At 44.0% G+C, this 25,594-nt stretch overlaps 3 protein-coding genes across 7 annotated transcripts; 1 reads left to right on the top strand and 2 right to left on the bottom strand.

Annotated features, from left to right (window-relative positions):
- Nucleotides 1-343: 343 nt before the first annotated feature.
- Nucleotides 344-10,043, bottom strand: CSTF1 (cleavage stimulation factor subunit 1). 3 transcript variants are annotated; one of them, XM_087750150.1, is made up of 7 exons: nucleotides 8,872-10,043; nucleotides 8,135-8,305; nucleotides 7,198-7,393; nucleotides 5,458-5,735; nucleotides 4,449-4,646; nucleotides 3,475-3,865; nucleotides 344-1,956 (listed from the first exon to the last, which is right to left on the bottom strand). In XM_087750150.1, exons 1-7 carry the CDS (start codon nucleotides 8,989-8,991, stop codon nucleotides 1,697-1,699), a joined length of 1,614 nt encoding a protein of 537 aa, XP_087606276.1. In that variant the 5' UTR covers nucleotides 8,992-10,043; the 3' UTR covers nucleotides 344-1,696. The 3 variants fall into 3 exon arrangements, with proteins under 3 accessions (XP_087606276.1, XP_087606275.1, XP_087606274.1); XM_087750149.1 differs by having other exon boundaries at nucleotides 8,135-9,320; nucleotides 9,400-10,042; XM_087750148.1 differs by having other exon boundaries at nucleotides 8,135-10,042.
- A 190-nt stretch (nucleotides 10,044-10,233) lies between these two features.
- Nucleotides 10,234-16,934, top strand: AURKA (aurora kinase A). Of its 3 annotated transcripts, none has more exons than XM_087749950.1 (9): nucleotides 10,234-10,272; nucleotides 10,561-10,648; nucleotides 11,578-11,860; nucleotides 12,451-12,529; nucleotides 13,226-13,417; nucleotides 14,105-14,243; nucleotides 14,629-14,777; nucleotides 15,407-15,581; nucleotides 16,218-16,934. In XM_087749950.1, the coding sequence occupies exons 2-9, from the start codon at nucleotides 10,571-10,573 to the stop codon at nucleotides 16,401-16,403; spliced, it is 1,281 nt and encodes a 426-aa protein (XP_087606076.1). In that variant the 5' UTR covers nucleotides 10,234-10,272; nucleotides 10,561-10,570; the 3' UTR covers nucleotides 16,404-16,934. The 3 variants fall into 3 exon arrangements, with proteins under 3 accessions (XP_087606076.1, XP_087606078.1, XP_087606077.1); XM_087749952.1 differs by having other exon boundaries at nucleotides 10,257-10,378; XM_087749951.1 differs by lacking the exon at nucleotides 10,234-10,272 and adding an exon at nucleotides 10,292-10,437.
- Nucleotides 16,935-17,403: 469 nt separating this feature from the next.
- MIMS2 (mitochondrial inner membrane scaffold 2) lies at nucleotides 17,404-25,300 on the bottom strand. Its single transcript, XM_009465550.2, has 3 exons — nucleotides 25,059-25,300; nucleotides 21,609-21,781; nucleotides 17,404-20,136 (listed from the first exon to the last, which is right to left on the bottom strand). Exons 1-3 carry the CDS (start codon nucleotides 25,218-25,220, stop codon nucleotides 19,920-19,922), a joined length of 552 nt encoding a protein of 183 aa, XP_009463825.2. The 5' UTR covers nucleotides 25,221-25,300; the 3' UTR covers nucleotides 17,404-19,919.
- Between the last annotated feature and the right edge of the window lie 294 nt (nucleotides 25,301-25,594).

Raw genomic sequence — 25,594 nt, forward strand, 5'->3', positions numbered from 1 at the left:
CCTCCCATCAAGCTCTGGTTCTCCTCGTTTCTCCACCAAAAAAAGCCACCAGAACTGCTATCTCATGCCTCCCATGTTTCTAAACTTTTAGAAACTTGAAGGGAGGCAGAGGAGGAACAAAGAGGACTGCTAAGCCTAAGAAATGTTTTGCATAGCAGTAGCTTTTGAAAGGAAAATTGAATTTCATTCTCTACCTCTTTTAAAAAACCACCCCCATTCTATACTGTAAGTCTATAGTGACGTCCGAGATGTAACACAACAAATTCACCAAGCTTTAACGTGTCCCCAAAGAGAGCGCCTTCCAATGTTCAATTAATTTCTCCTTTGTTATATAGAAAATTAATACATTTCCTTCTTTATCTTTATTTAAATACAGACAAAACCTGTACCCTCATCAGCCCTTGACAAGACACTTCATCAGTGGTAATGGAAAGTTAATCCAGCAGTAAGAACAATCTTACATTTAAAAATCCTCACGAAAGCAAGTGCTGAGCTTTTGCCTAAAGGAAGCCTCCCAAATGTGAAGCCCAAGAGCACTGTACAAGGATGCCTGAATGAGCACATTTAAAACTTTGCACAGGCAACTATCTGTAAAAATAAGTAGTGGATTTTCAAACTTACAGAAGCTTTAAGCACGGAGTTTCTTAATGATCTGTACTTCTGTTGAATGGAATGAGGCCTGGGAAACTTGGACTATTAGAGATAACATGGAGACCAAAGTGAGTCTGGGTTTTTGAGTAATAAAAAAATAATGTAATTCAAGTGCTGTAACAGACTTAAAGAATTAAAATTCCTCAATAAAATGAAGCAAAGTGACATTTCTGCGGTACATATACAAAAATTAATATGCACAACAGTTTCTTTCTTTGAGAGGATACTAAAGGTCTCTATAGCAAAATTATTCTCATTTTCACATGCTGCAGCGCTGTCACATTTTACAGTTGCAATGTGGATACTCCTTGACAAAACTATGAATTTACTTTTGAGGTCTCACTTGTTAAGATAAATTCAAAAGACGACAAGATTTCAAGTCTGAGCTTTAATACCAGAACTAGAACACCATTTCTTGAATTCATCTAAACAATTTAAAATCCTGTTTCAAAAATTCTTATGGCACAAGACTGGCTCAGAATTGACGGTTCACTTGGCCAATTAAAAAAAAAAAAAAGAAAAAAATCCACCAAAAAAACCCCAGACTAAAAGATACAAAACAGAGCTTTGCAAAGAATGAATCAGAACTGAAGGCAGCTTAAGGCTTCATTAAAGTATTTGCCAAGTTCTGCTGTTACTTGTGTAATCCATTCTTTAAACAGACTTCAGTGGGATTGCACAGATACAATGCAGAGCAAAACTGGCTCATACTGCCCAGTTTGAGCAAGATACAGTCACATTATCTTTCACGGGATTTAGAAAGACAGGAGAACAAGCTCAATCCTTCCTGCAAGGATCACTTTATTCTCCCACACACACTCCTTGAGTACAATTAGAGATGACTTACAAAAATTAATGCCACACACACTAATAAAAAAATTAGCGTGGGGCAAAACTTAGTCTCAGTATTTTGATATTTTTCTGCCACGTTTGACAGAATTAAAAAACAGACACAGCACGGCTTTCATCTAGGCATCTGTTGGCAGTACAATCAATACAAGGTGATAGAATGAATCTGGATAATCACTGTTTTACAAAGCTGTCCTTAGTCTGTCGTCGACCTTCTGTACCAAAATCTAGCCCTGTAGTCGTCGCTGCAGGTCATGAAGCCAGGATTGGTAGGAGAATGGACAATACAACGGACAATACTGTTGTGCCCAAGAGAAAGAAGATTTCTCCGTTCAGCAGTTCTTGAATCCCAGCAGCAGAGACTTATGGTCCTTTCATCTGGAAGCAGCACATAATCTTCTGTGTGGTTGAAGACAGCTTGTGTCCTGTGTACTTGTCGTCCACTCAAACCAGCTCCTAAATATATGCAGCAAAATATTAACCCAAATAGGATCAGTTTTAGGAAATTTCCAAAGACTTAAGAATAAACCTCCCATAAGCATCAACTTCTGCAGTCTGCAAAGGAGCCTTATTTTCTCAGTTAGCCTACCACTTCCGCATCCAACAGGTGAATCAATAATGAATATTCTTTTGTAGTTATATACGTGGTATATTCTAAAATTTCTTAGAGGACAGAAAGATTAACTACTCCAGCTGTGTCAGTCAAGGCCAACCACTCAGTATGAGTGCAATCACTTAACTTTAAGAGCACTTTTGCCTTACAATTTTTGTACGAGGCTTGCAGCTGTAACTAAGGGGAGAGACTGCAGATAGTAGAATACACAGATTCTCATTATCAACGACAACTTCTGCTTTTAATGTGTATATCACATGGCACATTATATGACCTACCTCGGCCATACCTTCCCCCCATAGCCTTCAAATAAAATGTGTGTTTCATATATAGGCATTTACTTTGCAAGGCACACACCCGCATCCTACCTGATATTTTGCAAAACTTTATCAAGGAGGTGCTGCACCCTGCTGGTTGAGAGCAAAACAGAGCTAGCATACAAAAAAGGACCATACACATCCCAAAAGCTGATACACAAAGTTGTCAACATCCTCTCCTCTTTCCTGCTATGACTCCTAATGCTTAAGCGCATTACTGCTTGACCCAAAAGCTTCCCCCATCACAGAGCTGCTATCGTATGCAAAGCTTCTACATCCTTCACCATTTCTTAAGTCCTGCTGAGATCAAAGCATGGTATTGTCAGCGTGCTCTGAGCATGACTACCTTGCACACAATTACATCCTTGGAAAAGAAAAGAAAAAAAAAAGAAACAAACCAGCTGTAGCTGTTTTTTCAGAATACTGCCACAGCTTACTAAAGCTGTTTTTCGCACAAGAGTCTAATGGTTAAAACAACTGCCCCATAGGTTGAATTCCCCCTGTCTAGGTGGGTACTCTGCAGGAAAGTGGCCTACTCTAGCCAGAAATGGATTAGGTGTTAGTTTTGACCCTTCCAGTTTAAACTGTGCCCCTAGTACAGCAACAAATAGAAAAGTCACAAAATCAAAATGATCACCAGCAAGAAAAGTGATGATGCTGTATTGTTTTCATCATCACTGTTTCTAAAACACACTAAGGAAAAACTAAAGAACAAAACCCTCTGCACGAATGTCCTAGTCCTTAGGGCTGTGCTCCTTTTTACTTTTCCCTAAGATAGTGATAACTTCCCTCCAAAGCAATGGAGTAACGATGTCAGAAAAGTCTCCAAAATCTACTCAGACTAAATATGTTTACACTGATTGACATACAAGAATCACAGCTTCTCTTCTGGAATTAGTCCACATTAAGTGTTTTCAAAAATTTTCCTCGAAGCAGCACTCTCCCATTGCTTTTAAGAATTACTATTCTTCCGACAATATTATGACCCCTGCTGTGGGTCAGTACCTGAAAAAGAAGGTACCTGGAAGGTCACCTGCCACCTACCTGTGTATTTGACCAGTGTTCGACCAGTGGATATCTCCCATAGTTTAGCTACAGAGTCTTTTCCACTTGACAAGATATACTTTGAATTTTTGGAAAAAATAGCAGAACAGACTTCAGCTCCATCATGTGCCTTCTCAAAAGTAGTGATACAGCGATTTGAAACACCATCCCACAGTTTGATGCATCCATCCTTACTTCCTGTCACATACATGTTTGCACTCGCGTTGTAATTTACTGAACATATAGCATCAGTGTGCTGATCTTGAGGATTGCAAGACACAAAACACTGGAAAGTATTGATATCATACAGTCGTAAAGTAGGGTGCTGGGTACCAACAAGTATGAAATCTCCAGAAGGGTGAAAAGAAATTGAGCGCAACATCTCTGCTTCCTGTTTGATCAAAAATACATAATTGGTGTAAGAAAGAAAAAAAATCTGAAATGGAAGTGTCAATTCTGGTGGCATTAAAGTGCTAAAAAACTAGTTAAATTATCAGTTAGCACAACGTGTTCCGTTTTTGCAAAATAGAAAATGCTTCTTATAGGATTAAAATGACAGGCTACCTTTAAATGTATCATAGTTTTTGTCCTAGAGCAGCTTGCAGCGCCCGCTCATTTTTGGGATATGGCACAAAAGTGACAGGAGGCTTTGTCAGCCAGTCACACACCCCAAAGCCCACCACCACCTAATCCCAAACTCTCCTCCAAAACAATGATAATATAATTGACTTCAAAGTTACCCATATTAGATTTGGTCTAGATTAACAAAAAGCAGACAGGCACTAGATTTAAAGAATATAGGTAACCATTATGCACGAAGTCTTAACACGTAATTACCGTAACGTCTGCAAATTTTGTAGCTGCATACTCCTACGTACCTAACCGCTTACAAACTCAGACACAATTCAGCTCACTGATACCTCAGTACTTATACATTCAAGCTTTGGTTGCTCTGAACTGGTATTGTATCTAACCTGTATATATTTGAAGGCTCTTTTGGCAGAAGGTTTTGAATAATCAAACAATTTAAGTGTGTAGTCCCTTGAACCAGATGCTAGGATCTGTTCTGTTGGATGAAAAGCTAAACACGTAACTTCATCCACATGATCATACAGAGTCCGAATAACGGGGTGATTTTCCATGTTTTGCTGTGCTGTCTCATTCATCATGACCTACAAAGAACATTCAACAAGTTAGAGTGTTAGAAAGCAGAACATGCTTTTGACAGGAAAAGTAGGTTTTATGCTTGCCAGAGTGGCCAAACAACAGCTGCCTTTCTGACACATGACTAGGCACATAATCACTATTACCTTAATTATTTGAAGGCCCATTATATGTCGTTATCAGATAAGAGTCCTGTATCTTTACAGAGGTCAACTAACTTGCTCAAGGACAAACTAGTTTCAGTAGCAGAGAACTAGTGCAAGGAAACATATCACCTTCATAAACAGCTCAAATCAAAATACTGTATTGCCGTAAGAATTAAGGGAAGCTGTACCAACTAGGAAAACTGCAACTTTTACTCATGCAGGATACTGCTGAGAATTTGGTGTGCACTCTGTGAACCCCCCCTGCCCTTTTAAATTGCTACCCAATAACTGCATTAGAGAAAAACTGAAGCAAGTAAATACGTATTCTGTGAAACAGTTCTGAAACACACAGCCGCTGGAGGCTGTAGAGGTCAAAAGTGTAAGTGGGTTCAGAAAGGAACCGTGTTCATACAATACAGCAATTATCAGCAACGATTAGAAGCGATTTCTGGCTCAATTCTCTAGACTGCTGCCAGAAGTTACACAGGTATACTTGCCCTATTTCTTCTTCCTTTTCTTCAAGGGTACTTTATGAGCCGCTGTTGGAGTAGGAAATACGGCGAGACAGATATTTAGTCCAACCCACTGAGCCAGCCACAAGGCACAGACATGGCATGAAACAGACAGCACCTCAAGAATTCACAAAGTGGTTACGATTCAAGTCATATTTTACCTCAATAGGCATAGCACTTTTGGCCAACATTCTCTCTGTATCAAGAATTTTTATTGAGGCATCAGCAGATCCTGTAGCTATTAACTGTCCGTCTCTGCTATACGTAGCTACACGACACGGTCCTTTATGAGATGTGACATAACAAGTCTCATATTCAGAAGCCTCGGGAGACATGGTCTGTACATCTGCATCAAATTCCAAGTCAATTCCAGTGCCTGGAGCTACCGTATCTGACCGTCCAATTGCATATTGAACAGCACTGTCATCGTTCTCCATTCCTGAAAAGAGAGAAGTTGATGCACTTAAACCAGGTTAACCTTCTCCTTAGACAGATAGGCTGTGGCCAGATCTATGCTACAGACTTCTGTAACAGCTATGAGACAGGTTTTAGGAGAGGCAGCCCCCGTTGAACAAAGCTAAGCTAGCAGAGCAAATTTAGTTATACAGCCATACTTCTCCTGAGAAATGAGAGGTACTTTGGCTATGCTGGAGCAGAATACAGCTCTTAAAACTAACTGTGGAAATACATCCAGCAAATGTTGTAGGATGGTAAGTACTGATAAATGCACTGACAATCAGTTACTGAAGCCACTGACAGGCCTCTAGTCAGCTTTTCACGGAGGGAGAAACAAGCCCCAACATCATTACATGAGATTTGAAGTAAAAAACTGAAGCATTTATTGATTCTTTTCTTTTCTGTTTTATTGCATTGAAGAAAAAAAAAACAAAACCAAAAACCACACCCCACAGCTATCCCAGCATTGTAAATGAAAATTTTTACTCCTTTTCACACCCACTCTACAGAATTTTTTTTAATTTTTTTTATTTCCAGGATGCATCTACAGAACAAAGACAGTTCAGCACTGGAAGTGGTAACAGGCCAGACACGAGAATTTTCAGCTATGTGCCCAACTGTGATCATCAACTGATCAAATGTGATAGAAAAGTTTTTGTTGCTTTCATCTACAAATTGCAAGTCTAGCACTCTGATTTCAAACAGACACAAGACTTCACATATTTATACTCTTGGAACTCAACTAGTTCAGGCAGCAGAACCAGTTCAGTTACAATACAGAGAAGACATGATGTTATGGCTAGACCTCTTCCAGTAACCTAGTCAGCTTGCTTCAACAGCAGCTCAGGCATTTTGACTACATACTGCGGCACAGATGTACTTTCAGAGAGAAAGATACACAGAGAGAGAACAGACGATACCTTTGCTGAGACCCTAGACCGTGAAGCTTATTTGCTTGAGACTGATATATAAAGGCTAGTGAAGATTGCCAATGGAAGGGCTTGCTCCCTTTCCAACACCGTCAGGAAGAATCATATAGAAAATATTTCTAAAGTTGGCAGAGAACTGCGTGGGTCAGTTTTCTATTAGGTCTGTGGACTCAGTGATCCCATTTACTGGAGCGTATTTTTAGAAGGCTGCCAGTCACCCAGGACCCTGGCCAGGTATTCTTACATGTTACAAGAAGTTCAAACAAACAGATTTTGACAACACTCAGTGATCTGTTTTAATGCCCACTAAAGACAGAAACATAGAACTAGAATGCCCTTCAAAAAAAGCCACAGAGGCAAAGGCTGTGTCTAAATATACAAAAATGTTATGCTATTACTAGACACAACCTTTGCATAAAAGATGTCTTTTCAGTAACACTAACCTCTTAATTCACAAGGATTTAAGCCGGGGATTTAGAAACTGGACTTTTACGCTAGGTTTTTATTCCAGCTTACCTAACTTAATTAGGTGCAGCAGTTGTTCAGATGGTGCACAGACCGATTGTGGTTTTATCTCATTTATCAAGCCATTGGCAATATTTATGTATCCATCATATAGCAGCTGACTAATTATCAGTTTATAAAGTTGCTGACGGTCTTTCAAACTGACTTTTGTTCTATACATTGTGAGCAAGGAATGCCTTGGAGGGGCCTGAAATAAAGAAGAAAAATCACATACAAGAGAGTTGCATGGAACAGCCACAACCTTTAAATACAGCACGTCCTGCTGAATTTCAGTGCAGACACCAAATACTACCGTATTTTCGGTAAGATTCAGAGACATAGAAATGAAAGACCAAAAAAGAAAAAAAAAAAAAAAGGAAAACCTGTTGCACTTGGTTTGCTGTAGAAATGAAAATCTCGCCAATAAACAGAACGCGAACTGTTTAAGGTGCAATAGAGAAGACAGAAATAACGCGGTATTAGTTAGCACGATGGTTCTGCCGGCATCTTTCACTCAGCCTCGCTCGCGCCGGCGGGCCGGGCACCGGGGAAGCGACCAACGTGAACGGCGGAGGGCAGTCAGCCGCCCGGCCGCCCTCACGCAGCCCAGCCCGCTCCCGCCCTCCCCTCCCGGGAGACCGCATCCTCCCCGCGCCTCCTCCCGCCCGGCAGACGCCGGTCCCCCGCCCGTACGCCCTCTCCCAGCCCCGGGCTGCACGACCAACACCCGGGGCCGGGGACCAATAACCGGGCAGGGAGGGGGCGTGGGGGAAAGGGACTGAATGAGGGCGGGGAGTGCTTAGCCGGAGCACAGCGGACACAGAAAGCGGGCTTCCAGCGCCGGCGGGGGGGGGGGGCGGGCAGCCTCGGGCGGGAGCCGCGGCGGGGGCGCCCGGCCCGGGCAGCGGAGCCGAAAGCGAGGAGAGCCCGGAGCGGCCCCGGTACCTACCGACCCTTCCTTCTGCCTCCCTCGCTCTCCCCCTAAAATGGCGACCGGAGCCCGGAGCGCATCGATTGGCGGCGGCGGCAGGGGAGGAGGCGGCGGCGGCGGCCGGGCCCGAAGAATGCTCCTCCGCGAAGGCTGCTGCATCGAGCGCCCGCAAATCGATTGGAGGCGACTCTTGAAGGGAGAGAACCGCACCATCACATGACCGTGACACCTCGCGCGCGCGCCCGGGCACAAGCAGGGCCCCCCCCGCGTCACGTGACGGCTGACGCGCCCAGGGAGCCCCCGAGCGGCGGGGAGGGGCGGGGCGCGCGGGCGGCCCGCGGCGGGGGTCCCGCTCCCCTTCCCCCGGGGGCCGGGGCCGGCGGAGCCGCGCTCAGGGCGGGAGGCGGGCGGCGGGCCCCGCTGGCCGGGCGGCCCGGGGAGCTGCGGGGGTCGGCCCCTAACGGGAGGGTGGCTGGTGGCGGGAGGAGGGGGCCGGGGCGCTTTTGTGTCCCAGCTGCAAAGCTGCGAAACGGCGCTCGGGCCGAGCCGCCGGGACCCCGAAGGCGGGGAGGCGAGCGGGCTGTCAAATACCAAGTTGCTGGCACTGCTGCTCGGCGCTGCAGGCCTCCCCGGCGACGGCAGCCGCTCGGGCGGCACAGTCGCAAGCATCGCCCGCTGCCGGAGCGCGCGGTCTCTCAGCAGGCCGAAAGCCCGTCCCGGGAGCACGCCACCGCCCTCCCCAAAGTCCTACTCACGTCAGCCTCAAGAAACGGCAGTCGAAGCGGCCGCGGGTCAAGGAGGGGGGATGCCATGCTACCCATGCCCCGTGGCAGCTGACGTCTATCACATGCTGCAGCCACACGACGACCTGACATCTTCTTTTTACCTATCCTGTATCACTTGTAAACACCAACACACACACCAGGGTCGCCTCGCACTTGTTTTCAGCGCCGCAGAGACAGTTAAAAGTTGCCTTCAGTCACGGTTCTTCAGAGGCCCGAAGTACTGAACCTTAGTTTCGGCTGCCGCTTGTCGCTCAGCGGCCAAGGTCCCCCTCACAGGCGTGAGCAGGACCACTCGGGCAGCCGGCAACTGAGACAGCACAGCAGCCTCACGCTCCTCGTACGCTGCTACTCACGAACCGCGCTCACTGACCGTCCGCTGCCGGCGTCGTCCCGCTGCCGCTCAGCGTCTCCTCGAGAACCTGCGCGGTTTCGGAAGCTACCACGGGCCTCGGGTCGCCGCCGGCGTGACGCGAGGGGTCCGCGGGCTGGCGAAGGTACCTCAGGCCAGGCGTCCCTCCCCTGGCGCGCCGGGCTGTGCCGAGGCGGGCGTCCCCTTCGCACTTGTCCTCAAGAACCGACGGCACGTGGAGCGCTGCCCTGGGCCGCACGTCCGGGCGAGGGCAGGGCAGAGGCCTGCTTCACCCCTCCGCCCGTCCTCCCGCTCCTGGGGGCTGCGAGCCGCCGCCCGGGGCACCTACCTCGCCGGCCGGACACAATGGCCCCCGGCCCCACTCGCGCTCGGCTCCACGCGAGGTGGCAGCACCGCCTCTCCCTCGGCCCGGGGCGGCGGGTGCGTGTGCGGAGGAGGAGAGGGAAGAGGCCGGTGCCTCGCAGGATGCGGGACTAACCTGAGGCCCTTCCCCCCGCCGGCGGCGGCACGCTGCGAGGCCTCGGTGGCTGCGAGGAGGGGATGGGAGTTGTAGCGCTGCCACAGGTGGGTGGTCTGGGCGTACGCGATTTGCGTAACGGAAGACCCGGCCAGGCAGAGACTTCGCGGAGCAAAGTGTGTGAGCGGGGCGCCGATCCACGCAGTTGGAGTACGGAAGGCGGCAGCGGCGGGCGGACGGTACGTAGAATACGCATGTAGCGCAAACACCGCCCTCGGGGCGGGCGGGCCGGACCGACTCGGGATACGCAGCAGGCCGCCGTTGCGCATGCGCCCCGGGGGCTCGCGGCGACGAGGCTGGGCCTCGCAACGAGCGCAGCGTGCGGAGAGCCAATCGGCGGGCGGGCCGGTTGTAAAGGAGCCAATCAGCGGGCGCGAACGGCGGGAGAGGGGCCAATGGCGAGGGGCGGTAGTTTAAAGGGTATTTAAGGGAGGGCGGTTTGAATTCAAACAGCCGCGGCGGCTGGAGGGAGCGGAGGCCGGGGGTGAGCGGGCGGCCGGGGCGCGACCCGCGGGCAGGGCCGCGGCACGGCACGGGGGGCCCTGCGACCGGCGGTGCTGGCAGAGGACGGGCCCGGCCGGTGGGAGAGTGTGAGCGCAGGCTGGTGGCGGCGGGGCCCGAGAGCGAGGCGGAGCGCTGCGGCCGGACGGTAGGCCCGGCCCGGCCCGGCCCGGCCTCGCGGCGTTCGAAGGGGGGGGACGCGTCTTGACGAGGAGCTCCAAGACGCAGTGTTTTCTGTGGAAGTGACCCGTTCTCTACGTCTCATCCGTAGGCTAAGCTGTATGCGGCTCTTCTCCCCAGGCGCTATGGATAAGAATACGAAAGAGAACCATTCTGGCTACCCCAGCCGTGTGACGAAAGTAAGTGACTTATTAGGTTGGTGGGCGTATTTTTCCTGATCATACAATAGCTACAGTCTTCAAACTGTCTGTGGTGATTATTGTTAACTGTACTAAGTAACAAAAAGTAGGAAAATTGTCTTGAAACAATGTTTTCTGTGTGCAGGAAACAATTGCCAACTTTATCTTTCAGTAGCTTTCTCTTGGAGAGAACAGTGCCCAAGGCTTGCTTCTTTTAATTGCTAATATTGGTATTTCATACTTGAATTGGAAAATCATCCTTATATTTTAAGTATAATCTAAGATCATTTAAAGAGAGAGTAAATGTGCGTAGGCAGGTTATTCCAGATGTGTTTTCCAAAAGCAAGCATCACGTTAATGTCACTGTTCTCCTGCCCGTGCAGGAGTACTTAAGATCACCTTGGTTACATATTTTTGTATATAGAAACACAGACACTTTCTCATTATTTTAACTTAAAAACAAAGAGGTATATAAGCATAAGCTACCTTCCCTTAGTGGAAGCAAAAGATTAAAAGCAGATAGCCGAACCTTACTAAATAAACTTGCTTTGTTCTGCTGAACTCCCGGTGCAGCGCAAGGTACATCAAGATGAAGAGCATTAAAGGGAGCAATGACTCAAAGCAGTTTATGTTTTCATAGCAAGGGTCTGCTGTCCCGCTGCCTTTGGCTGATATTCTTCAGATGTGTGTGGAAAAGTTCTTCTATAAGCATTATATATAATGTATTCTATAAATAAGCATGTTGACAAGAAAAAGCTAGCCGTTTTCTACAATGTAGAAATTTAAGAATGCTTTCATTCTTAAAACATAAGATCAGAATACCATAACATCTCCTGTTAATGTGTGTTGTGGGTTTTTTTTTCTCTACTGAATGGGTAAAGGTTATAGTATGCTATGCTACAATTAATATATAATTTTTCTTTTTGAAGATTGCTAATCCCATTGGGGATGCCCCGAAACGTGTCCCTGTGTCTCAGCATTCTGCCCAGAGCCGGTTACTGAACTGTGGAGTTCAAGCACAACGTGTTCTGTGTCCTTCAAACTTTCCCCAGCGAGTTCCTGTACAATCACAAAAATCTGTACTGTCAAACCAAAAACTGTCTAATAACCAGACAACGCAGCAGCCCCGACCAAAGTTTCCGGCCCAGCCAACTGCTAGGCCTCAGGTTCCAAGCAAGAGCAATGAAAAACCTCAACAGGCTCCAGTACCTGGTAATTCTGAAGACGATGTACATGTAGTTACACAGTTGTAACACTTGGGATGCTTCTATGCTATGAAGCAGAGTGCAGTGCAGAAACCCTAAAGCTGATGATGATGATGTGAGACAGTCCTGTAGAGAAGCACTTGGTTGTGCCCAGAAACAGAATGGCAGCACAGCCTGCAGCTTGGAGGTCACTGCACTATCCTTGTTGCCAGGATTGCCCATTTAGAGCCAATATGGGTGTTGAAAAACTTCCAGATGCTCGCTAGTCAGCTGTGGATTAATGTAATTGGCACTCAGACATCAGTTTTTCCAGTACTCATGTTAATCTCTTATATGCAATAATACTGTGTGGTTTTGGGGGGAAGCTTAATGGGTGCGGGTTTTTTTTTTGAGAAAGCTTTTAAAATTACATTTTGATAGCACTGGTAACTGCTATGCTGCTTTGCCAATAGCAAGCTACACTAGGTTGTTTAAAATGTCATTGAGTGTATTCTAAGAACTGTTGCAGATACTGCACAGAGGTTAGATTTGCTCCCATGTGATTTTTTTTTTTGTATGGGTCTGGTTCATAAAGTTGATCTACTTCTCTATATATAGCAAAAAATTCTGAAGCAGAAAGCACCTCTAAACAGAAAAACGAAGAGACTGCTAAAAAGAAAAATGAAGAGACTAAAAAGTAAGTTGCATGCCTAAATTGTTCTAGCTAACTGAGTCCTGTTGGATTAGGCTTGTTTTTAACTTCTAGGACTAAGCTGAAGGCTACTTGAGCCCCTTGGTTGTGGAGACCAGTGGCTTTGCACTTCACAGAGACAACAAATGAAACTCTAGGAAAGTTTACTTCGACCTGATAATTATCAGGAACGAGGACTTCCTGTAATCTAAAAACTTCTGGCTACATGAGTAATAGCTTTTCCCATGAGAGAACACTGATAGCCACTGCTCCAATCACAAGATGTACACTTGAAAACAAAGCCTCCTTCATATGTCTGAGAGGCTGGAATCTAACTAAGGATGAAGTTAGATTTGTAGTATGGCTACCTTCAACAGTGCGGTTCTGATGGGCACTAGTAAGTACCTCCGTATTGAGTGTATTGAAACGAGCCTGGCTTGGTATACGCAGCTTTGACCGTGTAGTAGTGTGGTTGACGTTTGTATCTCTGTGCCTAAGTTTCAGGAAGGAAGAGACTAGCTTTCAGAACTTTCTTTTGAAAAGTCTCAATGTGTATTTTCGCCTCTTGGTGGTGTTCTCTTAAAGACTAAAATCCAGCTCAGATCACTCAGTGTCTATTGAACAGGAACATTATTGATTGTGAACCTAGGAGTCAAAGCCCGCACAAGTATCTGCCATTTGTAACTATCTTTTCTCTTGTAGGAGGCAATGGTCTCTTGATGATTTTGAAATTGGTCGTCCTCTGGGGAAAGGAAAATTTGGAAATGTGTACCTGGCACGTGAAAAGCAGAGCAAATTTATTCTTGCACTGAAAGTGCTCTTTAAAACACAACTTGAGGAAGCTGGTGTAGAACATCAACTACGAAGAGAAGTTGAAATACAGTCTCATCTTAGGTAAAGTTCAGTGACCAGTACACTCTTTGCTTTGTTTATGTTCAAATAAACAAAGTAACCTTGTTTATGATAACATACCCTGTTGAAGAAGAGTAGTTTCTTTTTAGACATGTGACACCTTGAAATTGCTAGTTAGGATTCTTGCCTTTCTGCACCAAGATTTACCTTTGCCTAGGTTGCAATGAAGTAACCTCTGGTAACAAATCTCCATGTTGCAATAAAAACCCCCTGTCTGCTGCTTGGATTTACGTTGTAATGGCAATTTCTCAAGACTTCGAGCTTGTTTCCGGTGTTCTGTTTCCTGGAAAATGAGCCCAACTTGCTGAAGAAATTAGTTGTTTCATGGAAAGTGTTTAAAGTGTTTAACCTTAAATTCCAAACCCCATAGGAATTGGCACCTTCAATGGTAATCTACTCTTCCGGCTGCTGTAGAAAGGCATGTTCAAGAAGATAAGAATTAGCCAAACGCTTGGCCAGCTGCTTGCTAGTAGGGAGTCTAAGCTGCTGCTCTGATAAGTACCATCTATCTGCTATGAAGCTCTCTTAAGGGATATGTTGTGTGCTGAAGGAACACTTACAAGATGTTCAAGTTCCTATGCTTGCCTTGAAAGGGGGGAGGCAGGAAATGGAAATTAAAGTTATATGGACAAACACCTTGTTCAGAAGAATATTTCAATCTTTTTGCAGGCACCCCAACATTCTCAGATTATATGGCTACTTCCACGATGTTACAAGAGTCTACCTTATTCTAGAGTATGCACCTCGTGGAGAAGTCTACAAAGAACTTCAGAAGCTTACCAAGTTTGATGAGCAAAGAACTGCTACTGTAGGTTGTTCTAGCTTCTTATACATTACTTGGTCTTCATATCTGGAATATCTGCATTATAAAGCTAGCTCTTCAGATACAGTTTGGTATTCTGTTGTGTGAAACAGCTTCCTCAGGTGCTGGTTTTCTTGTGTGCTTGTAACGAGGAATAAGTTGGGAAGACAAATTTCTGCACAGCACTAATACAGCAGTGTTCAGCATTGCTTAATGTTGCAAGTGCTTGGTCACTTCAGGCAGAGCCTGTATTGCCAGACTTCAAGGCTTTAAGGAATAATTGCTCTAACTTAAACTACTAATTATGCTTAGAAAAGGCTATACGGTAGCCAGATAAGCTAGAGCGGCAATGTCTTTATACTTTAAAGATTTGTTCTCTTTCCAAACACAGTACATCACAGAACTAGCAGATGCCCTATCATACTGTCATTCAAAGAGCGTGATTCACCGAGACATCAAGCCAGAAAACTTGCTGCTTGGCTCAAATGGAGAATTAAAAATTGCTGACTTTGGATGGTCTGTGCACGCTCCATCTTCCAGGTGAGAATGCAATATATATCTTATGTGGTGAAATACTTCTGTAATGAAAATGTTAGCTTTCTTGTCACGCTTACAGTTGTGGAATGGGGGTAAATGTGAACTTCCTAAAATACTGGGAACAAATCGTTTAAGAACTGGGCCACTGCAGCGAAGGTCTTAATAGTCAACTGGTGTAGCAGAGAAGGGAGTGTTTTTATCCTGTTTTTTCAACTTGTATAGTTCAAACCTTGCTGAACCTGAAAAAAGTGAAGAAGGTTGGTGTACACTTGTAGGGTTATAGGGGTCCCTGAGAGGACAGACCAGCACTTGTGTTCAAACATCACACTAGCAATATACTTCAGACACTTCCTTAATTAGTCTGAACTGCACCTGACAAAGGAAGACTATATTTGATCTAGTGAGTGATGAAAAAAATAAGAATAAGAAAGAATGCAGTGACTGAGATGCTTTAAAGCAAAAGTAGAAAACTTACTGCTGGAACTTCTTTACCAGGTATTCTGGTGGTGCTGAGTCTGTCCAGGGTAGATTGCACTGAGGTACAGGTGATTGCCACCATTAGCTTCCATCTGGCTCTTGAAATGGATCTTATAATTGCCATAATCAGTAAATTAACTTGGACTTTTCTTCAGGAGAACAACTCTCTGTGGGACACTTGACTACCTGCCTCCTGAAATGATCGAGGGAAGAACACATGATGAAAAGGTGGATATTTGGAGCCTGGGAGTTCTGTGCTATGAATTCCTTGTAGGGAAACCACCTTTTGAAGCAGAAACATACCAGGAAACCTACAGAGCTATTTCCAGGGTATGTGCCCACACTTACTTGCACTAGCTGAATTGTGCTGCCTTTCACTTTTATTGTCTTATTGAAGCTTAACAAATGGTCATCTTGAAGAAGGGCATGTATTATAACTAGAACTGTAGCAAGACAATGATATGTATAAAACTAGATCCCTAAAGCTGTCTTCAGTCATTCAGTAGAATGACTGTAAGAGACCTTAAGATACCTTGCCTTACTTCCTTGGTTCTACCCTATTTCTGCCTGCATCTGAACTTCTACCTCTTCCATAAAGCAACTAACCTCCTCCACATCTTTCCTTTTCTAATTTATAAAATCAATATTTTAACATTCAAGGTGTTACTAAAAATACACAAGCTTAACTTTTCCTGTTGCGTACCCTAGAAAGGTTCCAGCAAACAAATCTTGTTTGAAGTACATCGAAAAAATACATTAGCTTAACTTTTACAAGCAGCAAGAACCTTGTATTCTTCAGGATTATGATGAAATTACTTAATCTCACCTCAATAGGCATGAGGTGCATAGCCCACAAAGCTTTCCTTTCTAGATCTACCTTGGAGGGTAGAGCCCCCCCCCCCCCCCCCAGTTTGGTTATGGCCAAAGAACTTTTGCATCATCTTTCGTGTCCTTTCTTTTCCTTAGGTGGAATTCAAGTTTCCTCCATTTGTAACAGAAGGTGCGAGGGATTTAATTTCGAAGCTTCTGAAGCATAACCCATTCCATCGACTGCCCCTGAAGGATATACTTCTTCATCCCTGGATTACAGCAAACTCTACAAAGATGCCCAACAGCAGAAAAAGTGATGTTGCTGCCCCATCCAGAACATAGTCTTAGCAGGGGTAACCTCATGGGATCAGCAAGGAGTCTTGTACTGTGACTACTATAATGCTTACAATAGGAAAAGCAGGTCTTGGAATCCAGTGGCAATTGGAATGCAAATCTTTGGGTTGGCTGTCTTAAACTCTAATTACAATGTAAAATTATTTGACATTTAGCTGGAGGTTGTGGAATACTTAATATACTTGAAATCCAGTTACATGTGGGCCAGGTTTGTTGATGTAAGTATTAAGCTGTTCAAGGCTCTTATGAGGTCTGTCCTGATAATGGTTCATTGTTCCAACAACAAGAGGAAGGTGGTGTTCTAGCTTATTGAACAGTGCAATATCCCGGAGATACCTGCCTCCTAACTTATTGGGCTGCTAAGGGTATCACAACTGTGGTGTAATATGAAACTGAGTGAGGCGAGTGCATTTCTCTGTGTCCTATGAAATGATGTGTGCGTTATTTTTCGCTCTATTTTGTCTTAAATGTGAGCACTCAACTTTTAAAATAAAGACTTGTTATATACTGCCACCAGCATGGAAAGGTTCCTTATGGCATTTATCACTTCCACTGGCTGTCTCTTAACCACCTGTCTTTACCATCAGTACAGCTTGAGTCTTCACCTATGATCACAAAACAAGTTTACTTCCTACCTCTGTCAAAAAGGAAGCTGGTGCCACACAGGAGATACGGTCACTTACTACTCTACACTCCCAACACAGGATTACAAGGTAAGTACCAAATGTGTTGCTACTTAACCTTGTGGGTTTTCTACAACCACTAAAATCTAGGCCTGCTTTTTTTTTTTTTCAAAGTCATTCAAAGCATTTCTAAGAGAAGGGTCTGGAAAGTATTGTTATCAAACAGGATATGTAACAGGAACTAATGTTAACATCTGGTGGTGTAAGACATTATTCCCTGAAGTGTAGCAAGGGGTCAGGCCACTCAGCACTTGCCAAGAAAACGTCCAAACCAACTCTTTTCCAGTAAAACACTTCAAGCAAACTAAGAGAAAGCCATTTATTATATTTTCATTCTAAGACTTCAAGGTCATCTTCACTATTTTACAAACCATTTAAAAAAAAATGATCCTTTTACAAGTAATGATTCTAGAATTCAAAATATATTCTCAAATTAATTTAAAATATACTTTGCAAAAAACTTCATCTGAACAAATTGCCAGTAGTTTACACAACCATAGTTCTCTTAATAGGTAATCTGAATTCTGGTCATAATTTAAATGGAAGCTCTCTTTCTTTACAGGAAGAAAATCTCTAGTTAGTGCTGGTGACTTAACCTTTTAGGTGCATTTGCTTTAAATGATTCCTGCTTTACAGAAAGATTCTTTTTTTTTGAAGAAGCAGCTTGAATATTCATTTTCTATTAACTTTAGGACAAAACATACTTATCAGGCATGAGTGGCTAAATGAAGAAAACAAGGCTGCCTTGTGATTATTCTGGAGTTCTTCTGTTATTCTTGGTAACAGAACATTGCCCTAAACCTGATACAAAGAGAGAAGGCATGTAGGGGAATAAAACCCACAACATGGGCATCTGTGAACAGGAGAAAAAAATAAGTGCAAGTAAAACTTGTTCTTAAGAAAGACAGGCTATGTTTGTATCATACATTGAGCCTCTAGCATGCATACCTGCTCGCTGCTGCAACTGTTTCCATCTGAAGATGCTAAACCCTCCTTTGCGCTAACAGCACAGCCCCCCTGAGACCAAGCCCTTGGCAAGGGCTTCTTTGTTCTCAGGTGGCAGTCTCCAGTAAATCTTGCTGCCACAGAGCAGGGAAAGTAAACTACATCTCTTCCCATTTTCCCTGGCTTAGAGAAAACTTCTGATTAATCCACAGGTAGCAATACTACAGAGGTACAAGGATAGATGTGGCTGTGACTCCTCTTCCTAGAGCACAAACTCTGCTTGCTCACTTGTGAGCCTGAGGCTCCTCAGAGCAGGCAGCCAGCCTATGGGCTGGCCTTCCTGAATGGGAAAGGAGTTAGGGTGCACTTTAATGTTATGGCTGAGTGGAGTTAATAAGTTGCTCATAACAGAAAGAAATTACTTGCTCCTCCTTCCCTCCCTCAGCCAACTTTCATCCTAACCACATGATTCCTTCTTCTCAATTCACTACACTTCAGCAAAAAAAAAAAACCTCTGATCACCAGGGTTACTTCCTGCTATTTGACTTGAATCAGATTCCTGTATGAACAGATCTGTCAGAGCCACCTTGGGGTACGGGTAAGCACAAAGACAACGTAAAAAGAGCAGACCTGGAAGGAGGAACTGATAGGAAGGACTGATAGCTCGAGCCACAGCTATCTCACAGAAGCACAGTCCCAAGTCTGAAACCCAGGTTTACCACAGAATGTTACCCTGACTACCTAGTTTTGGGATCCAGCCTTTAGGTTAACTGAAAGGCGATATGTGAGTATATGCATGTGCAACTACATTCTAATAAGAATAGTATCCAAATAAGGAAATGAAAAGCCCCCTCTAATAGGCACATTCAACAGTCTGTCAGACAAAAGCACAGGAATTGCTCTTGAGAAGCTATGAATTGTGATGTCTGGACTTCAGGTGCAGATTTGAGTTTCATCCACAGGAGCAGAAAGCTGCTAGGGTTAGTTTCCAGATAAAAAAATGTGTCGCCAGTACAAAGCCAGATGTCAATGCATTAAAAACCCACAGATACCTTGCCTCTGACTTGATAATCTTTGGAATATGTTCACATAGGAGGTAATTCTGGTTATGCTGATTTCAGTAGACTCAGGACTCCATCTGAGTCTACAGGCATAAAAAAATAAAAATTAAAAAAAAACCCCAACTTTAATAAGGCCATTTCCTAGCCTCTAAATAAAGCACACTTTCAAACAATAAAATCTTGAAACATGGAAGCACCACGAAGGAGCTGTAGTTTCAGAACAGTGCATCACCTATTCTGGCTAGAACAATTATCACTGTGCAATAAGACTCACGTCACTCCCACTGAAGTTAGTTCAGCATGCATGTTGTATTGTAAGACTGGGGTCATAATACATGCCTTCTATAACAAAAGAAACATCCACCTACCACCTTAGATTCCAATATATACACTTACCAAAAGAACTATTCGTATAGTAGGATATTGTTTATTCCAGACTATTCGGAAGAGAATCTTACTCTGTTTCCCAGCTACATAGTAATAAACAAATGCTGCCACTCTATTTGGACAAGAAAAAAATTAAGGCCCAAAAAGCTAGATCATAAAGACCCAGAACTGCTCATTGTCAAGCATTTATATTACCACTTGCAGTAGAAACCAGATACCATTTTAACAGTTTTTTCTAAAGAAGAGGTGGCAAAAGGGAAAGGAGGACAGCACAGTGTAACATTCACCTGAAAGAACAAGTAAGAAACGCAAGAGGAGGTCAGTGTTAACATGAATCCAAGTAAGTCTTTTAAAGAAATTTAAGCAATCTGAAAAGCTACATGGATATAGAACATTTAAAAAACAGTGTAAAAACCAGTAAGAAATCATCATGGATTTGGGGCAGGAGGCTTGAAGAAACCAATCTTCCGGCAGTATCGGACAATAAACGGCACAGAAACTATAGTAATGCTGATTCGTACTGGAGCAAACAATTTGTGAATAGCATATGCCAACACAAATGTGCTTGTACCAGCAGCCATTTTAGATTGCAACGATGATTCACTGAAACCAAGTTTGAAGAGAATTGCAGTCATATCCACACCACTGGGGAAAAAAGAAAACAAGATTTTTTTAGTTTATTTTAAGGTTGCACACTAAAGAATATAAATGAAAAGTGGTATTTTTCCAAGGAATTTAACATGGCATACTTCCAACTCTGGAATTTATGTTTAAATCTAGATGTTGTTAAAGAATAAAAACAATGAATTCTTTCAGCAGTAACAGCTCAAGTTACTTCTGTAGTACCAACACATGCAATATTTTCAGATGCACTTTTTTTTTCTTTTAAATTGACAAGCTCCCTGTAAAGTCAAATATGTTCTTAGTTTTACAACTGTACAGCTGCAGTATGTGCATGGAGAATACTCAGTCCCATGCTTAACCTTCTGATAAATAATCTATTTCTCTACTTTTGAATTTTAAAAACGTTAGAAATTTGTGAATTTATGTTGGAAATTCATCTCCCCAAAATTTAAAACAAAGTCTATTCTGTATATTGATGAAATTTATCACATAAATATAGATCAACCCAAACCAAATAAGGTACCTGTTGTTAGGCTTAGAGAGTTCTAACAGAGGGTACAAAGCTGTTAAAATGACAAGTATCTTATCTAAAATGTAGCAAGTATTATGGATCTCAAATAAGCATTATCCACCAAATCCATTAATATTTTAATTCTCTATAGACACAGCAGTTTTCATCAAGGTTCCTATGTTTGGAGTAATTTTCCAAACGCAGTTGTTATTGTAAGCTTTCCCCCTTCACTTGCCAGTATAGTATCTTGTACCTGGGAGTCAAATCATACCTGAAGGAAAAAATTTTCATTGTCACCCTGTGCCACAATGTAGTCACCGAGAGAAATCGGGCATTTACATATTCCTACTAAAGTCAAGAGTAAGCAGCAGGGAATGTTTTGAGAAACAATGTGTTTCGCTGTTTCCTCAGTTGAAATAACTCACACTCAACAGACATATCTGTAACCGATGCATTCCCACCAGAAGGCACATACACAATTTCCCACCTGACTCCTATAGGGTTATCCAGTATTTTCTTTTTTAATCTAATCCTGTTTTAGTGGCTGTTGCCTTCTGCAGTTTCAACTGCAGAAACTGAGTTCAACACCCAGAAAAATAAATTTATCTCTAAGCTCCAGCACTTTTGTATAGCTCTATCTGTACAGACCATGCTACTGTTTGAGAACAAAAGATATCTCTGCAAAACAAAAATAAATTCTCTCATCTGCCTAGTTACTCTGGTGCAGTCTCTACTCTGCTGTTGTCACCTGCCCACCATGGACTGTAAACCTGTGCAAAAAGACTATGTACATCGATCTTCTCTCATGCCTGATGGGAGATTAGATCCATTTATGGATCCATCTGTACTCAAAATTCAGATTACTCTGTATAGATCAAACAGGCATAGAGATGTGTCTCTTTCCAGAAATAAGCACAATGGTAAGATATTTTTCTTGGCTAAACCACTACCTAGAGGCTACAGACAACCGTACAAACCTCACCTTGACACAGCCAGGTAGAAGATGCCTAGAGATACTAATGAAATTCCAACATGGAATGAAACTCCTACAGCACCATATTCTTTAAAAACTTGTTTCAGTTGCTGGGATTTGTTGAGTTTCTTGTTTTCACCACTGGGATCCGTGGCTGCCTTTTTGGGGGATACACCTGCATCCTAAAAAGAAAACAATTAAAAGTATTTATTAGCATTAAGCATAATATCATATTCTAGTCAGTTGAACCAATCTGAAATAATGAAAGAAGTGGCTTGCATACAGTGCTGTTCAGAATGCTTTGGGAAAGCTAGTAACACACTTTTGCTTTCACATCAGGAGAGCAGATGCCTGTGGCAGAGCCCATGCAAGCTCCCTTCTCCCAACTATCCATATCAAAGGGATGCACTGAGCTTGGTGCAAGTTCTTACACAGTGCTAATTTCATAATTAAAGAGTTCTTATATTCCCAGTCTTCCATTTGATCCAAATGTGTGCCAAGGCACACCCACACAGTTGCTTGAGACATGAGACTGAAGCGCCAAAAAGATCTTTGCTTACACCCACTGCTCAGCTTTGTACACAGTGAATTCTTCTAACAGAGCTTTTTGTTCAAGGGCTAAGCAGCTGATGGCACTGGAAGCCTACATGATACCAGAGCGATGCTGGCTTACTAACAACTTACCGGTAGAAGAGGCCCAACATTTCTATAAATCACCCTCTGTAGATCAGCTGAAAAAAGGAAGAACTGGGGAACTGCTACTGATGACAGCAACAAGCAATACTGTTGCCACGGTGTAGACAATAGCTACACAGACACGCCAGAGCCAGTGTAAATAGTCTAACTTCACTGAAAATGTTTGTCATAGTAAAATGTATTGACAGTGTTTTATCTGGGTAAATTTAAAGTGCAGAACTTCATACTAAAATACACCTCAAAGCAACCTGATAGTGCAACGCAGGCAAAGAAGGGCATATACGCTGCTAGTAGTAAGACAGCCCTTGGATACCCCCTCATGCTTGCCATAGAAGAAATGCTAACTGGAGAAAGAAAATGGTTCCACAAAGACTTCAGGATTTTTCTCTAATTAGTGAGCAGTTGTCAGGAAAGATTAGAGGAGTCCTTTCTTTTCAGCTGAACTCAGCAGCAGTCGTGACAATGTGACAGCCAGACCAATGGCCACGGCTGCCCACAGGACAGGTACAGCTGCTGAGAGCCTGGCACCATTTGTCCTACTGTAGATCGGTCCCAAAGCACACACATTAGAAGAAAAATACTTTTGATTAATCCTCGGACTTGGCAAGATTGTAAATGAGGATACAAGGCAGGCTCCTCTTACAACGCTGATGGTAGGATGAACTCGCTTTAATCAGTGATTTCAACCATATCAACCGCACCGCCCCCCACAACTCAAAAAAACCCCTATGTTTGCTGCTGTTTTTCTTAATCATAATTTGTGTTACTTTGTATTTCATTTTGACAGGAAATCACACTGATCCATAAATATGTATTCAGGGAATTATGTAGCTCAACTCATTCTGATTCTTGCATTTTTAAAATTTTCAAACAGAATGGATAATGTTAGGGTTTGGGGGTTTTTTTGGCTCATGAGCCAAAGCAATATTTGAATAGAAACTGAAACTTGACTAAGAAAGAAAAATGTTCAGTAGAAAAAGAAATCTTCTATTGCTTAAACCATGTAGTTTTAACACTAAATGACGAAAAAATATTCAAATATATATTTTGAAGCAAGCTCATTAAGCAAAAGCATGGATTCATAGTTAGATAATCTAATTACTTTCAGCCACTGGAAGTAATCAGATTCCATACATGGCTGTACTACATGGCTGCTACTTCACCATGTTTCAGAACTCATTCTCTCACTCTTCAGTTTTATTATAGGAAAGGGGAGGCAGAGGGAGAGGAGGGAAGAATGCTGTTTTAACTCCCAGTCTGTAAAATTTAAATACTGAATTATTGAATGGCACTAGTTGAATAAACTGAACAAAATAGCCTCTTAATACCTTCTGCCAAAAGCTGTCCTAATGATGCAATCAACATCACATGCTTAGTCAAGAATACTCACTTATTCAATAGTGTTATTTTCTTGAAAAACCAAGCACGGTTTGAATGATATTTTAAGATTTAAAAGCTTATAGTGAATTTTTCATCCAAACAAAGATGATCATTGTCTATTGAAGGAGCCAAACATGAAGATTTTCTTCAGATAGCTGCCATGAAAACAGGAGCTGTCAATCTACAGAGATACATAAGCCTCAGAGGAACTCTGGGTCTTACAGCCACACTCGCAAGATAGATCATAAGGACTGAAAAATAGCTTGTTCTCATCATCCAAGTACATTTCAATTCACTCATGCTCTCAGGCTCACATGCCAGGTCATTTCTGAATGATATCGAAGCAACATGTTGAAAAAGTACCACTTCAACAGATACTATTCGGACTACCCAGTATGGTCATGTCCTGAATAGCGTACAACTTAGCAAAGAAAGCTACCTATTTTCCATATAATTCTGCTACAATATTTCTGCTAGAAAGCCAACTTTATTCCCATTGCTTAGACAAAGATTCAGCTTCTGGACAAACTCAGGCTTGAAAACAAATCTGAAACATCATGTTATGCTTTGTAACGAGGCTACAGAAATTAACCTGAAAATTAAGCTGTAGAAATTAAACTGTAAAGGAGGCTTCTGTATGGAAAGCTCACATTCACAATCTTGGCACAAGCAGGTGTAAAGCAGGTCCCTGTCTCCTATAGAAACCCAGCATAAACATGATTTAATAATGTACTGCAGTGGAGAATACTGTTACGCGTAAGGCCTTCATTTACTTTTCTCCCTGAGTCAATTCAAATTTAAAGCCAAAACAATGAATGGTACAAATTTATACAAATTTTTCCTTCCACTCTCCAAAAAATGAACCAAACGGTGAAAGCATGGTGAAACACATAATTAGCCGGGTGCATGTTAATATTTTATCTCTTAGCTAACGAAAGGGTGCAGAGCCAGGCACAGGACCCCTCTCTGTGGGCACACCGCCAGCATGCCACCCGCTGCCGTTTCCAGGGGCTGAAACCCATGGCACTTTTCCCTTTCAGCCACCGCCACCAGGAACACTCGAGCTTCTCCGTGTCTGTGTGTATTACTGAAAACGCCTTTTTTCATTCTTCATGACTCACCTGAAGCGCTCAAACTCTGCAGCCCCCAGGGACCCCACCCCACACCCCCCCACCACTGAGGCGGTGCAGGCCAGCTGAACCCCTGATCCTGAAAACACCCCCAAAAGCTAGAAAACACTTCCAGACCAGGACAACTTGTGCTTTAAACAAAGCTACGATCCGCTCCCCGTCAAGGCATCTCCCTCCAGAGGCGGGCCCTGAGGCCGCGCTGCCCCCTCACACAGCGCTGCACCTCACGGGGAGCTCCCAGACACCCACCTACCTTGGCGGAGGCGCCGGCGGCGCATCGCAGCGATACGAGGGGCAGCGGCGGGCTGAGGCCAGCCCGGGCGAGGAGAGGGCCGCAGCCCAAGACCCGCCGGTGGACGGCGCCGAGCGGGCCCGCCGGCGGCCGCAGCGGGCCCAGGCGCAGCAGGCGGTACATAGCAACGACAGCGCAGCCCCAACTCTGCGCGCCGAGCGGGGCGGGCGACCAGACCTGACAAGCCGAATACCCGCCCCGCCCGGCGGCGGGCGCCCTCCTCCTTAAAGGCGCAGCGTCCTTTAAGCAGGCTGCCCCTTTAAGGAGGAGGGCGCCCGCCGCCGGGCGGGCTGGCGGTTGTTTGAGGGAGGGCGGTTACAAGCGCAGCTGCCCGCTGAGGGGCAGCGATCGCTGCGCGCTTTTGGTCTGAGGGGAAAAAGTCTCTGAGGGAGGTGTGTTGTCACTTGGGACGGTGTAAAGCAGTTCCCTGTCTTGTCTTGGCTGGCTGAACGCCCTCCAGCGCCCTTCCGGAGGGAGGTGGAGGAGTGTGACCACAG

This window comes from Nipponia nippon, unplaced genomic scaffold (assembly GCF_047370975.1).
Source record: "Nipponia nippon isolate SJK-2023a ecotype South Korea unplaced genomic scaffold, ASM4737097v1 scaffold_13, whole genome shotgun sequence".
Lineage (NCBI taxonomy): Eukaryota > Metazoa > Chordata > Aves > Pelecaniformes > Threskiornithidae > Nipponia > Nipponia nippon.

Excerpts from the sequence above, each read along its gene's own strand:
- CSTF1 (XM_087750149.1), bottom strand. The coding sequence starts at position 8,785 with ATGCTTGCGACTGTGCCGCCCGAGCGGCTGCCGTCGCCGGGGAGGCCT. Across the intron at positions 5,736-7,197 it reads GCTGCACCTAATTAAGTTAG|GAATGGAGAACGATGACAGT; the intron begins GTAAGCTGGAAT and ends CTCTCTTTTCAG. Across the intron at positions 1,957-3,474 it reads AACACTGGTCAAATACACAG|GAGCTGGTTTGAGTGGACGA; the intron begins GTAGGTGGCAGG and ends GCATATATTTAG.
- AURKA (XM_087749950.1), top strand. The coding sequence starts at position 10,571 with ATGCGGCTCTTCTCCCCAGGCGCTATGGATAAGAATACGAAAGAGAAC. Across the intron at positions 11,861-12,450 it reads TCAACAGGCTCCAGTACCTG|CAAAAAATTCTGAAGCAGAA; the intron begins GTAATTCTGAAG and ends CTCTATATATAG. Across the intron at positions 14,778-15,406 it reads GTGCACGCTCCATCTTCCAG|GAGAACAACTCTCTGTGGGA; the intron begins GTGAGAATGCAA and ends ACTTTTCTTCAG.
- MIMS2 (XM_009465550.2), bottom strand. The coding sequence starts at position 25,220 with ATGTACCGCCTGCTGCGCCTGGGCCCGCTGCGGCCGCCGGCGGGCCCG. Across the intron at positions 21,782-25,058 it reads CCGCCGGCGCCTCCGCCAAG|GATGCAGGTGTATCCCCCAA; the intron begins GTAGGTGGGTGT and ends TTTTCTTTTTAG. Across the intron at positions 20,137-21,608 it reads TTCTACCTGGCTGTGTCAAG|TGGTGTGGATATGACTGCAA; the intron begins GTGAGGTTTGTA and ends TTTTTTCCCCAG.